Source organism: Tauraco erythrolophus, chromosome Z, assembly GCF_009769465.1.
Source record: "Tauraco erythrolophus isolate bTauEry1 chromosome Z, bTauEry1.pri, whole genome shotgun sequence".
Lineage (NCBI taxonomy): Eukaryota > Metazoa > Chordata > Aves > Musophagiformes > Musophagidae > Tauraco > Tauraco erythrolophus.
The window spans coordinates 65,724,686-65,738,524 of record NC_141496.1 but is presented as its reverse complement, the minus strand read 5'-3'; the positions used below and the strand labels follow the sequence as shown (position 1 = coordinate 65,738,524).

Below are 13,839 nucleotides of genomic sequence, written 5' to 3'. Positions count from 1 at the left end.
TAGCTCACGGTTCTAGGTTACTGTGAACTAGTACCCCAAAACACTGCACAACTACAAGCACATTCAAAGGAAGGGACACATGGAGATACATGGCCTTGACATCTGCTGCGCCATGTCTGCCTTACTGACACGATTTGAGTTCGCCCCTGTGACTGGAGACTTGAGACGTAATTGATGCAAAACAATGAAGAAGTTTAGTAATTACTAAACACATTATTAGGAGATTTGTAGAGCAGTAAAATAGTCAATGGTAGCCATCAAATCAATTTGCCATTATATTACAATGCATATTATTATGGTCTTCTATAAAGCTGCTAATTATAGGTCTAAAGTCTAATGAATCATGTTTATGACTATTGGATTACAACTCTATAGGCATTGAGATGCCTATCACTTTCACTAGCACTCCCCCACATCAAGTCTTAGAGACTTATTATGTTGGTATAAAAACGAAAGCAAGTAAACTACCTCCTCGGTATGTGAGCCAAATATAGAGCTATACATTGCCTAGCCTATGGGATCTTTTGAGCCCCAAAATCCCTTTTAAGAGATCTATGTAGTGTACATGACAAAATATGCTACTGGACAACTTTTGTAAGATACCAGTGTGCAGTCTTATGAATTAAAAACTGATTTAACAATTGTTTGGTTTAAAAGCAACTCAGGTATGGAAAAGAGGGAAATCATAAATGTATCGCATTTTGGGAATGATAATAATACCTTTCAAGAAAAAGGGAGTCGAATGCTCTTCCTTTTAATAAGGGCAGGGTATGTTGGAATTTTCTTGTGGATTAAATCTGATTTGATGGAGACTTTTTGCTTCAGAAAAAGAATGTTTAAGTGAATGAGGAAACTTATTTAGAAGTTGGTTTGATTGAATTGCGTTCAGGTAGCATGTGCAACTTCAAACTTGCGGACAGAAAAACTGAACACTATTAACTGTTCTGTGGAAGTTGGAAACCCCAGAGCAGTATCTCCATGCACCTGTGACATGAATCGTTTCCCAGTAGCTGTGGTAAAGCCAGATAGTCTGCAAGTGGTGTGAATCAAGCCTAAAATTATGTGAGTTGGCTCAAGCTCATGAATGAACAATATCCAGATGCTAAGAGCTGCATATGGCTCAGCTTGTTCTTGCTGACTGCTGGGGTGGTGCCTGCGCAGTATAGTACTGCGTTTTCCATACTTTGTACTACAGCTGAGAAGAGAAATCTACCATAACCAACTTCGATAGAATTCATGGGGCATAATGATAGCAGTAGCAATTGCAGTCGAAATATGACAGTATATTCCTTGGAGTTCAGCAGCATCCTCTTCAAGAACATCCAGTTGGGTTAAAGAGTACCTGTGTGCGCGCAAACATATGCAAAGCAGTGAAGGAGAAGGAAACTGATTTTCCGTCTCTCTCAATTCTTTACTTTCTGTTTTAGAACTCACAGGCGGAAAAGCAATTTTAATGCTAAATACCTTGTTTCTTAACTGAGGTAGTGACAACAATAACCAGTGACAAACTTTCCTTTCTCCTGCTGCCCCCAAAAATACAGAAGGATTTAGGCACTAATTGGCCATAACTTCTGCTTGTGGGTGGCTGCCTTCTCAAACAATTAGATTCTTTTGATCAGTTCTGTCCAGGTCCAAAACAACTCATGAACTGCAAAGCTTTATGACAAACATTTTGTGTGGAATTTGTTCTAAATGTTACAAGATAGGACTACTAACATTTCAAAATTAAGCTCTAGGAAGAACTTGAAATGGTGTAGCTTTACAAATGAGACTTTTTTGGTTTTCCTCCTTTTTTAAAAATTGTTTTGCTCAGTATTTGCAGGAGGAAGTCACCTTAGGGAAGCATAAAGTCAACAACAGCAGTTACCCTTCTCCTGTACTTTCTGAGCAAGGAAACAGCACATAAAATAAAACCTTACAGTGTGAGTAAAAGTTCTGTAAGTCTGTTTGAGAATCTGTATGGATACCATCAAACTTTAGATTGTGTCCCTCCTTGGACAGAAGTCTCAGGACTGGGGTAAGCCTTTGCAGAGGCATGCTGTTCCTTTTTTTCTAGGCATAAAAAAAAAATGTGGAAGGACCTTGAGCAGGCAGAAATTCCACTGGAAACAAAATGAGCATCATTAAAACTTTTCTGCTTTGACCTTGGATTTTCCCACTTACTCATATTTTTAATATATCAAAAGGAGCGTGGCCAGCAGGTCAAGGGAAGTGATTCTGCCCCTCTACTCAGCTCTCGTGAGACCCCACCTGGAATACTGCATTCAGCTCTGGACTCTCCAACACAAGAAGGACATGGAGCTACTGGAACGAGTCCAGAGGAGGGCCACAAAGATGATCAGAGGGCTGGAGCACCTCTGCTATGAAGACAGGCTGAGAGAGTTAGGGCTGTTCAGCCTGGAGAAGAGAAGGCTCCGGGGTGATCTTATTGCAGCCTTCCAGTACCTAAAGGGGGCCTACCGGAAAGCTGAGGAGGGACTTTTTACAAGGGTGTGTAGTGATAGGACAAGGGGCAATGGATTTAAACTGAAAGAGGGCAGATTTAGGTTAGGTATAAGAAATTCTTTACATTGAAGGTGGTGAGGTACTGAACAGGTTGCCCAGAGAAGTTGTGGATGCCCCAACCCTGGAGGTGTTCAAGGCCAGGCTGGATGAGGCTTTGGGCAATCTGGTGTAGTGGAGGGTTTCCCTGCCCATGGCAGGGGGGTTGGAACTAGATGATCTTTGTCCCTTCCAACTCTAACCATTCTATGATTCTATGATATATCACTGTAAGAGACTGCTGGTTTGTGGCTACCCAGGGTGCTGAAAATTTTCTGTAGTAAAAGATATGGGACGGGAGTATGCTGCCTAAACATGAAGCGTGTAGCTTTATTCCTCTTATTTGTATGTGTGCGCGTATGTACTTCACTACAATGCTTGTTTTGGATTGATGAACTAGTTGTGATTTTATTCTGATTAAATGTTTAGAAAAAAGTATATATGAAGACATTGTTGACACTCTGTGCCAAGTATCTCTGATGCTTATTCCTTTATCAGAATTAAATGCATGACTTCTAAGACGTAGCTATTTGGCAACTAAATCTCTCTTCTGTGTGGGGAAGAAAGAACGTTTGCTAAATTTGTCTTTAATTTTAGCGTTCACAGGAACTGGGTTATAATTTTAATGATTTTTCTCTCTTCTTTTTTTTTTTCTCCCACCTTCTTTTATAGGTAGCATTGGTACATCCTTTCAATGCCACTCAATCCATCAAGATCACATTTGTAATGATGACAGTGACAAGGTGAGGCTTACATAAATGTTTCCTTCATAACATGCATATACGTTGGGGGTTTTTTATGTGTTGCTTTTACTATACAAAGATAGTTTGTTTTGCAGGTGTAGCAGTCAATTTTCAGAGTTACTCCTTGAACTGTCTCTAGCATATTACGTATATTTTACTCAAGACAATCTTTTAGTCAGTTAAGCAGAAATTTGTCTTTGGTACTGTATTTTTCTTTTTGCTTGTGTTCCTTTGCTATTCTAAACATTTGTGATTTGCCTTATTGACACACTCAGTTAATAGAGACCAGCAATGTTTTTACTAATTCTTTGGTAAGGTAGGATGTCTTGTTGATTCTGACTTCAGAGGTTAGAGCCTAGCAAAGTGTTCAAAGCCTTTTTGCAGTAGCTGTATTTTCTTGTTTTGGAGTTGGGAATTTGAAGTTTGACAGATAGGAAGCTTCTGTTCAGTGCTGCAGCTTTAAAATACCAGTCTGCCTAGTAGTGTGCAAGAGCCTTCCTAAGCCTTTTTGACACATTCTCAGATTAGCTTGCTTTAAGTCAGTAGAATGCTGGATGTTAAATGTTCAGTGATACTTGGATCAGTAGCATTAAGTGTGGCACACAGAAGTGAAAACTTTTGACACTGAACTGCCTGTGAGACTTGCTGTCATGCTCCTGCTACTGTTGATGGTTTTACCTTAAGCTTTACTGTCCTTAAATAATGCAAACTGATTAACATTAGTTCAATGTGCAACATCTATTACATTGTTTGCAAGTACGACACTTCACAGTAAATTGACTTTTTGGCCTGACATGACTGGAAAAAGGCATGTGTTAGTCAAACTTTAAATTATCTTTCTTTGGAAGTGGAACGCGACTTGCATGGCAGTACCTTTGATAAGTGCACAAATACTTGTGTTTTGAAATTTTGTGGTAAGTTAATTTTATAGTTGTTCCAGCTTATCCCAGAGCTAGATTTGTGTTCAGTGCAAGTGTCTTCTACTGCTCTACTGGTTTGCTTTCCTTTTTCCTTCTCACTCTTTTTTTCCTCCAGTTTCTTTTTTTTTTTTAATGTAATTTTATTTTTAGGTACCATCCAACATTTGAGGCCTGGTTTAACATACTGTCCTGGTTTTGGCTGGACAGAATTAGTTTTGGTAGCTAGAATAGCACTGTGTTTTGCATTTAGTATGGGTTTGTTATGAGAAGAATGTTGATAACACACTGATGTTTACAGTTGTTGCTGAGACATCAAGGACTTTTCAGCTTCCCGTGTTTTGCCAGTGTGCAGGTGCACAACAAGTTGGGAGGGAGCACAGCAGGAACAAAGGACCCACAAGTCCTAGTTTACAATTTGAGTTTAGACTTCGGATTGAGGTCCAAATTGGCTTATGGAATATTCTGTGTCATGCAACGTCACGCCCAGTATACAGATGAGGGAAGTCTCTCTCTCACTCTTCAGATCTCTCTTCAGGGCTATCACTCTTCTGGGACTGCAGTTTCAGGACTTCTCTGTTTTCAGGATAGCTAGCCAGGACAAGTCAGGTGTTGGTCAGTGGGTGGTAAGCAATTACGTGGTGCATCACTTGTTTGTATATATATATATTTATATATATACAATCATTTTTATACACAAGGGGGTAGAGGCCAACTGGATGTCTGTTGTTCTGGTTTTTAATTTTCTGAAAGGCTTGTGTATATGGATATACTTTTTTTAAAATCATAAGTAGTGCTTCCTAAAAGCAGCTGGTTACAGTACTAGGGTACAATTGCAATTCTCTAACACTCCTTGCTTGTATTTCACATACGCCTGTATTTTTATGTCAGTTTTTGAACTGGTTATTAGTTTCCAGTGTGAATTCCTTAGGAAATGATTGTGAATTACTTAGAAAAATCAGAGTTCTGATTTATTCTGTCATTACTAAGAGACAGCACCTGTTCATTTTGGTCGGAATATTGTTTAAAGATAAAACTCAGGATTTAATTGATTTATTTATCTAAAATTTCTTATTAGTGGATTTTTTTTTAATTTATTCTAGGAACTTTATGAAAAGCATGCCTTCAGAGTAGTTTGACATATCTTTGATTTGTCAATACACGTTTCAGTGAAATAAGTTGCTGCTCTGCGCCTGACCACATGTAAACAGTTTCTGCGTTACTGGAGAAATGTAAAGGATAGTATTTGACTGGGAATCAGCATATATGTTAACAGTAGGTTCTCCACAAGCCCACTCTTAATTTCCTGGACAACAGCTTGGGAAAAGTTCTACACCGCACATGCTAAAGGAATGTTGCAATCTTAATGAAACAATTCCCAGGCCTCCAGCCCAGTTACTTCATTTTGTTGACTTGGCACATGAGAATCTTGAATTCATGTTCAGTGACATCAGCAGGAAGCCAAAGTCTAAGATTTTTCATTTGTGGCCTCACTGCATTAAGAAGGATGCGTCACTGTTGAGAGCATTATTGGTAGTAGTAAGAACATGTTTGATTTCATAGCACCAAAACCAATGCTTTGCCTCTTCTCTTATAAACAGATCTAGTATAGCATAGACACAGAGTACATTTCTCATTTTACTTGGTGCTGAAAAGTTATTATAATTGAGATACATGTTAAAATAATTGTTGCTTTGTAAGTGGGACTTTTAAGCCTAAGTACATATGTCAAGGGACCTTTTTTCAAGTTCGTAATTTCTTTGAAGTATAACATGCTGTACGTGTTTAATACCTATGTTCTGTAAATGAATGAAATACTTAAAGCTGGAATTGTCACTCTGAAAATATTAAATAACAGAATTGAATACATTTCTTTATGCAGCACAGCATTTAAGGAAAGGTATTTGTAACAAGGAACTATTATTATTCCTTGGAATATTACTTTGCTTTAATGCCCAAGCAGTGGTGTCCTACTAGTATTAAATAGAGAGATAGATACAAGTATATCTTGTAAGTGCAGACCCTTTCAATAATATTCAGTTTATTTAGTCTTAAAAATATTTTTTGTCCATTGAGTGGTTGTTTCACCAGTGGCGTAGTTCCATTAAAGGATGCTTGGTGAATTTGAAAAGAAACTCCAAAGATGCAACTCTTAACTACTCCTGGGACTCCCTTTTCAGAGATCTCATCAAGTTATCTATTCCCTAGGTCTCATGCAGTTAAAAACCAAATTGGCTGCCCAGTAGTAATGAAAAAAATGAAGTACCATGGGAGCAATCCAGTGGAATTTTTTCCAAATATTTACCTGGCTTTACTCCTTTTTAACTTATTTTCATTTATTTTACTTTCTTAGTATTACTCCTATTAGATTTGCCTTCTTATAGTATGTAAGGAATTTCTCTTTGCTTGGTACTTATGACCCAAATACGTAACTATATCATTTGATTCACTATTACTAATCTTTAAATTCCCCGGTTAAGTTAGTACATCTTCCATTTCTTTAGTAATTTCTTGTTCCTGAACTTACTCTCGTTTGTCTGTCTTGATAGGCACCCAGCCCTCCATCTGTAATCTAGAGGACTGTCAACTCTTTAAAAAGATGTTTTTCACAAGAAAGGAAGTATTTTATTTAATCTTTAAAAAAGCTTTATTTTATAAGATAAAAAAAAATAATCCACTTAACTTTGTTTTCCTCTTTTGATAGTGCAGAGTCAGGCAGGATAAGCCTAACAGACTCATCCAAAGCTGAATTCAGAATAACTCAGAAATTCAGGTATTTTAAGGTCCATCCCATTTATTAATATGTGATCTATGAAATAAGACTGTAAGCACCTCTTGTGGAGAATGTTTGAGGGACAATACATAGAAAATTAGGAATGTTAGAAAGAATTTTTTGTCCCCTTCAATTTCAAAACTGGAAAAAAAAAATCCTGTGCAATTAGGACAGCACTAATTCATTCCTCTTGGTGTGTGTTGTTTGCTCCCCCATCCCCTTTAGTTTCAGTTAATTCTGCTTATTATTACTGAGTAGCTGCATGCCTTTTACGTTTTTGTTTCACATCTCGCAGCTGCAAGGATATACTTTACTGATTTTAGCCCACTTTCATGCCTGGTGAATTGTCTCCTTTATTGCTTTAATTAACTAATGCTCCTTTAGAGCATTAATTCCACATATCTACAGCAGATGGTTTATTTTGTTTGCCTGCATCAGATTTGGGGAAACTTCGATTAAGCTGAAGTACAGCGAACGGAGGCAGGTTTGAAAGGTGAAAATAGTTAGGGCGATGATAATTTAAGGGGAATAGCTTGAGCAGATCAGTTCTCCGATACCTCATTTATTCCATTTGCTGAGCAGTTCGGCATCAATAGATAGTCTTCTCCCTGTGGCACTGGTAGCAAAAGGCTGATCATGTTCCCCTAATGACTCATCAGCAGGTGACGTGGCTCCGGCGGGTACTGTTGACTTTTTTTTTCGTTAGTCTTAGCCCTTCCTGCATAGGGAAGCAGGTGAGAATCCAGAGCCCATGAAGTATGAGCTCAGGAGCTCACCGGCGGCCGTTGCTGAGAGGCGCGATGGCTTTCTTGCCCTTTCGATTTTGAGCACGGAGTCCCCGGTGTCCCCCGCTCCAGGGGGCACCCCGCCGGTGGCGCGTACTCCCGACGCACAGCAGACCCTGGGGCTTCCTTCTCGCCCCCTCCTTCTGTCAGGGGTGTTTCGTGTCCGGGGTTTCGGCTCGCACGGCGGCTGCCCGCCGCCGTTCGCTGTGTTTCGTTTCAAGCTGCGGGGACGGAACAGCGTCCGGTGCCGGAGGGGCGCTCCGCCTGGCGGGCCGCGGGCCGCGGGCCGCCAAAGCACCGCCGAGCTGCGCCGCGCTCTCCGCCTCGCCACGGCCCCGGGTCCGGAGCGGCAAACCGACACTGACCGGGGGCGGGGGCAGGGGCAGCGGCCGCGCCTTCGGGCGCCTGCGTGCGGGGCTCCGCGCTCGGCTGGCACGGCGGAAGGGCGGGCGGCTCTTTCCCCGAGCGCAGGCGCTCCAGGTGCTGGGGCAGCCCCGCCGGCGCCAGCGGGTTGGTCGGCCGCCTCTCCGCCTCTTCCGGCCGTGGCGGAGGCGTAGGAGGGCCGGCCCGCCCGCCGCCGCCGGAGGCAGACAAAGGAGGTGCCGGCCGCTGCCCGGGGGCGGGGCCTTCTCCGCCCCGCCCTCCGCGGGGTCGGGCGGCGGCGGAGGCACGTCACAGCCCCGGGGACTGCGGGGTGCGCGCCGGGCCGCGGCGGCCCGGAGGGGAGGACCATGGCGGGCGGCGGCGGCCGCAAGCCGCGGGAGCAAGCGGCAGCGGCGCGAACGCAGGATAGGCGAGGGGCGTGCGGGGGACTCGCCCTGTGATGGGCGGAGGACGCCGCGCCGACGCCCTCGGAAGAGATCGCGTGGGCAGGGGGTGTAGGCCCGGCCCGGGCGGCGGCGGCGGCGGGGCCGTCAGCCGGCACGGCAGGAGGCGTCGTGGGAGCCCTGACGGTCGCTGCGGGGCGCACGGAGGAGGCGGGGGCGCGGCCCCGGGTGCCGGCGTGGGGACGGCAGGTAGGGCTGGAGGAGGGCGGTGAGCCCGCCCGGGGCGGGGCCTCCCTCGGTGGCGCCGCCCGGTGCCCCCGGCTCGTCGGCGTTCAGCCCGGCGGCCGAGGTGAGGAGGGGGCGACCCCCGGCGGTAGGGCAGCAGGCGCCCCGGGGCGGCTTCACGCCGGAGCCGACTCTGCTGGGCCGCCGTTCGTAAGCGTAGAGCGTGAGGTCGCCGCTGGGAATCCCGAGCGGAAGACGTACTTCCACGTGGGGCGGGCGGCAAGGTGGGCGAGAGCTGGGTGAGATTAATTCGGGAGGCATAAGCATTGGATCCTGTTAAAATTGCGTTATCCGCTTTGGCAAAAGGTAGAACTGGAACCTGAGAAGCAGCTGCCTTCCAGAACCGAACTGCTGTGTGTTGTCCTCGAGAAGACAAGTGGGTGCAATGTGCTGCCTGCAAGGTGGTAGCAAGTATTTCTGAAGCACCAAACAGCTGATTGTCCTCCCGTTCTTATAGTAAAATGAACTTTCTGGATGTCTTTAATCTTCTCAAGTTAGTTGAGAAACGGTAACTATTCAAGGAAGCGTTGATGTTAGAAAGCCTGCGTTCTAGGGCGTTGTTAGTGTTTTGCAGTATATATGAATTAATTCCTATTGCTGTATAATGTGAAGGGGATTTTTTTCTGCTTAGAAAGATGTTTCTTGTTTCCTCAAGAAGTGTATTTTAAAACTGATTATGCATTGAGATGTTTTCTGGAGACGTCCATTTTAAGTTGTAATTGTTTATAGCAAGTAATTTAGTTATTATGCATAAGTTCATCGAGGTGTAAGTCATGAGAATGTTTAGGAATGTGCAAATGCATTTGCATTTCGAAACGGATTTTTGAAGATAGTCATGGGAGCAAATGTATATGTTCTGTTAAGTGAGGCAACTGGAATGTTAAGGTGAACATGATTACTAATAGTCTGTCTTATTCAAGTGTTGCTTACCACTTGATTAGGTGTTGCTGCTGATGTGCTTGTTCTTAAATGCCATTCACTGAGGCAGCTACTTTGTTTTCAGTTGTCAAATTTATGGTATTTATCCACGTCCCAGCTATTTGCTGACTCAACAGACTCTTTAACTGCTTCACAGCACTTCAAGAAAGCCTTTTTTCCCATCGAGGGGGGTGTTGCAGCGGTGGTGTTAGAGACTCAACTCTTCTGAGAAAGAGGAAAAAATCTCCATTTGGATACTTATGCATGCAGTAAGAGAAAGGAGGGTGGAGTTATTAGAGAATTAAGTATGAGACGGGATAGCAAATAGGTGCCATGTCAGATTTAATAACTAGTGGAAGTTGATAATGTTGTTGATTTTCCTTAACCACCAAATGTCTAGGAAGAAAAACTATGTATACATAGAATAACAATGTGAAGAAGGTTTCCAGGGAATTGTTGCCGGGAGATAGTATGTGTTAAAAGTGGTAATTTCAAGAAGTGACATATAGATAAAAGGGGCTTATAAATTAGGGATCTCCCTGACTTACAGAGCAGGTTAAACTTTATTTGATTCATATGTGATTCAGGGTGTTTGTTTGGTTTTTTAATACAGGTATAATAAATACCAAATCGAAGTTGCAAGTTCATCAGTACTTGCTTTGCACCTGAAGTGGTGTGGGAGTCACGGTATATAATTGCCTTTTCTTTTTCTGAAAGATACGGTTTTGGCACAGAAGCTGACATGAGTGGCATCTGCTGTTAATGATTTACGATGTTTCTGCATTGGCTTATCTAAATATTTTTTTTTCAATATGGTTTATTGACATAACAGGAGATGGTTTATGTGATTTAAAGTGATGTTGTCCGTGAAGTCAAGTTACTTTTTCAACTCTTTACTAAGGAATTCTTTAAGAATTAAATTGTTTTTATGCAAGCTCTATATTAGAGTATTAAAAATTATACAGTTAGGAAGACAAGTTACTTCTTCAGTGCTACTATTGAGTTGAAACTTAGATTGTAGTATTGTTGCCTTTTAAAGCTGTTATATGTGTTTGTCCATGAAAGTTACATGGGCTGAATTGCTAGTGAATCTAATGGGAACTTTTACTGAGTAAGACTTAGACTTCTAAAGGTTTTCTCATTTAATCTTTATATGTAGCTGCACCAACCCTACCCTACCTTGTATGCAGAGGGATTTGAAAGATAGGAATATGGGTACAGGTAGGATGTGAGATTTCTTTTTCCTCTTTTTAGTCTGAGAGTTGTTTTGACTATGGAGGACTGATTCTTGAAACATCTGGAAAGATACAGGTTTGACTTAACCAGTTCATGCAGAAATACAGCTTGTGTTTTCCTTCTATATGTTAAGCATCTGTATCAATTTAAATAATCTAATATGGCATATTTAAATTCTGTTGTGGGTGAAGTTTGTCTAGGTCTCTGATTTAACAGGATAATTTTTTTTTTCTCTTTAGCTTCACGTGGGAGTGGGTAGGTTCCTCATTTACTAAGCTCTTGAAAGATCAAGGAAGTTTCCTTTGATTTTTGGTGCCCTCTACTGATTTCTCTTTGTCAGAACATCGAAAGCTAGGATTTTTTTTGTCTTTTTACAGCAGTAAAATGCTAACAGCAGCAGCTTCTTGAGATCAGTGAGAAGGAAAAAGAAAGGAAGGAAGCCTTTTTGCACCTTAAGCATTTTGCTGGTTGCTGTCCAACCAGTTCGTCTGGATTGCAGTGGAACTGTTCCTTACCTAGTAAGAAAATAGTTAAGCAGCATAAATCTGCCTAACCTAGTGTCTTCTGTAGGCATTCCAGCTGTAAAGGGACAGGTGCCTTTGCTCTTCCCTTCTCAGAAAAATAGAGACTTTCTCTCCTTCATGTTCACAGTTCCTGGTTCTCAGATTTGCTGTCCTAGAACTTTTTACCTCCTGGTTCACTTATGACAACATTGCTTTTTGTATTTCCCACGGCGACTTCAGGTAACTAAAAAAGTGCGATGCTTCATGTGAACACTGCTACCTATGCTGTATTTTGCTTGTTTTCTGTTTAAGTAGCCTTTCTTCTTGTCAGTCTTGCACTTTTCTTCCTGTCTCCGAAACCTGTGAACACGTCTGTCCTAGGCATACTCAGCAATTGCATGAGCTCAACCCTGTCCTTTCTCCAGAGCCTCTTAGCTTAAGCCTTGTGATCTGTCTTTGCCAACTCAGTTCATTTCTGACAGAACTGTCCAAATTTTTCTTTCACATTGTGGGGGTAAATCATTGTGTGAGCAGGGATGAGAGCATACATGGTACAGCTTACCGTGCTGCTGAGCAGGTGCTCTGTCTGGTGGTCTTCAGGAAAGCTTTAAGAGATGGTCTTCTCTAGACAAACAAAAATTAAGAACATTTCTTCTTTATTCATATTATTTCTTTAGATTGTCTCTGTTGGGATTGTTCTTTAAAAAAGCTGTTATGTACAGAATGTTTTTGATGAGCTGTATTTTCAAAATCCGATACTTAGAAATCAGTCTCTTGCAAAGACATTTAAAATTATTTTGATGGTGAGTACTGAGAGGGCATTTTTGTTCTGCTGTCCTCTGTGTAAGTCTGTTCGGAAAACATTGGAACTGATTATAAAACAAGAGGGAAAATGAAGAGATTGCAGACACAAAAGAGTAGGAACAGATACTCATTTGAAATTATGTTTTAGATGGAACTTGTGAAGACAAATAGCAGAGTTCCAAGTGGGTGAGTATGGATTTGACAAAAATGTTCAGATGTGAACACAATAGAGCCTGGCAAGACCAATATACATTCGGTCATTTTGTGTGTGAATGCCTACTGAGCATAGGTTAAAGATCTTATGTGAAGCTTTCTTCCTCTTTATTCTCAACTTCATTGTTGTATCAGGGAACAGTCAGAGCACTCTTTCTCAAATACAGAGACTTAGTATAGTGTTTTTATTCTCTGGCTCTGCTTTCAATGTGTGGATGTTTACATATATCTGTAGTTGAAATGTGACATAACAGTCACTGTGATGGTGACTTTGTTTGGCATAAGGCAGAGCTTGAGATTGTATAAAAAAAATGAACGCCTCACTGAATTTCTTGCTTGCTTTAAATTGTCTTTTTTTTTTTTTTCCTCCTTAATAAGAATGTAGGATGAGTTTTGAGAAGTAAGTCAGCAAACCATGCTTATTTGAGTGCGTTTGGGGGAGTGAGGCTTTTTCCTTCACATATCATCTGATACATATCATGTGGTTTGTTTTCGTTTGTTTTTTTTCTAACAACATTTACTCTGAGTAAGAATAATCCTATTTTTCTAAAGTGAAGATGTACCTACGTGTAAACTGTTTCTTGAAGCTGAGGACGTGCAATGTTTTCTCGTATTCTTCTTTTAGGTTAACTTAGCAGACGATGTCAGTTCTTTCTTGGTTTTGATGTTTCCCGCAATTTGTCAATTAAATTACAAGGACTGAGTTCTCTGCCCGTTGCATCTCATTGTAAGGATTGTATACATGTCTAAATGACTTCTGTTAGATGACAGCTTCCCAATACATGTATTTTATTGGGGCAGAGCAACCAGCCGCTGTTGCAGCAGTTAGTATGTTCACAGGGCTGGTGGTGAATCTGAGGGATGCAAAAATGAAGTTCTACAAGTTACTGAGGGCAAAAAGTGTGTTCAAATCCCAACTAAGGCAGAGGAACACTTTTTCCCCCCCTCCCAGAGCTTTTTAAAGCATCTCTGTTAACTTATACAAGCTGTTAGTGAAAATGAAATGACCTGTGTAGGTTTTAAACAAGTAGTCTGTAATATGTAATGCATAGTCTAAATATGATGAGTTTTAAAAAGAATCACAGAATCATTTAGGTTGGGAAAAACTCTTAATATCATTGAGTCCAACCGTAAACCTAACACTGCCGAGTCTACCGTGTTCCGAAGCACCACATCTACAACATCTTTTAAACACCTCCAGGATTGATGACTTAACCACTTCCCTGGGCAGCCTGTTCCAATACTTGACAACCCTTTCAGTGAAGAAATTTTTCCAAATATCCAATATAAATCTCCCCTGGCACAACTTGAGGCCACTTCCTCTTGTCCTATCCGTTGTTACATGGGAAAAGAG

At 41.7% G+C, this 13,839-nt stretch overlaps 1 protein-coding gene across 2 annotated transcripts in view; it reads left to right on the top strand.

Annotated features, from left to right (window-relative positions):
• RNF38 (ring finger protein 38) overlaps positions 1-13,839 on the top strand; it is a 127,956-nt gene that overhangs the window by 70,369 nt on the left and 43,748 nt on the right. The window contains exon 2 of one of the 2 annotated variants that reach the window (XM_086628737.1): positions 3,214-3,284. In XM_086628737.1, the coding sequence (XP_086484863.1) occupies positions 3,214-3,284 (71 nt within the window). Of the gene's footprint in view, positions 1-3,213; positions 3,285-8,746; positions 8,776-13,839 lie in introns of those variants that run through there. The other variant, XM_086628738.1, reaches the window with a different exon arrangement.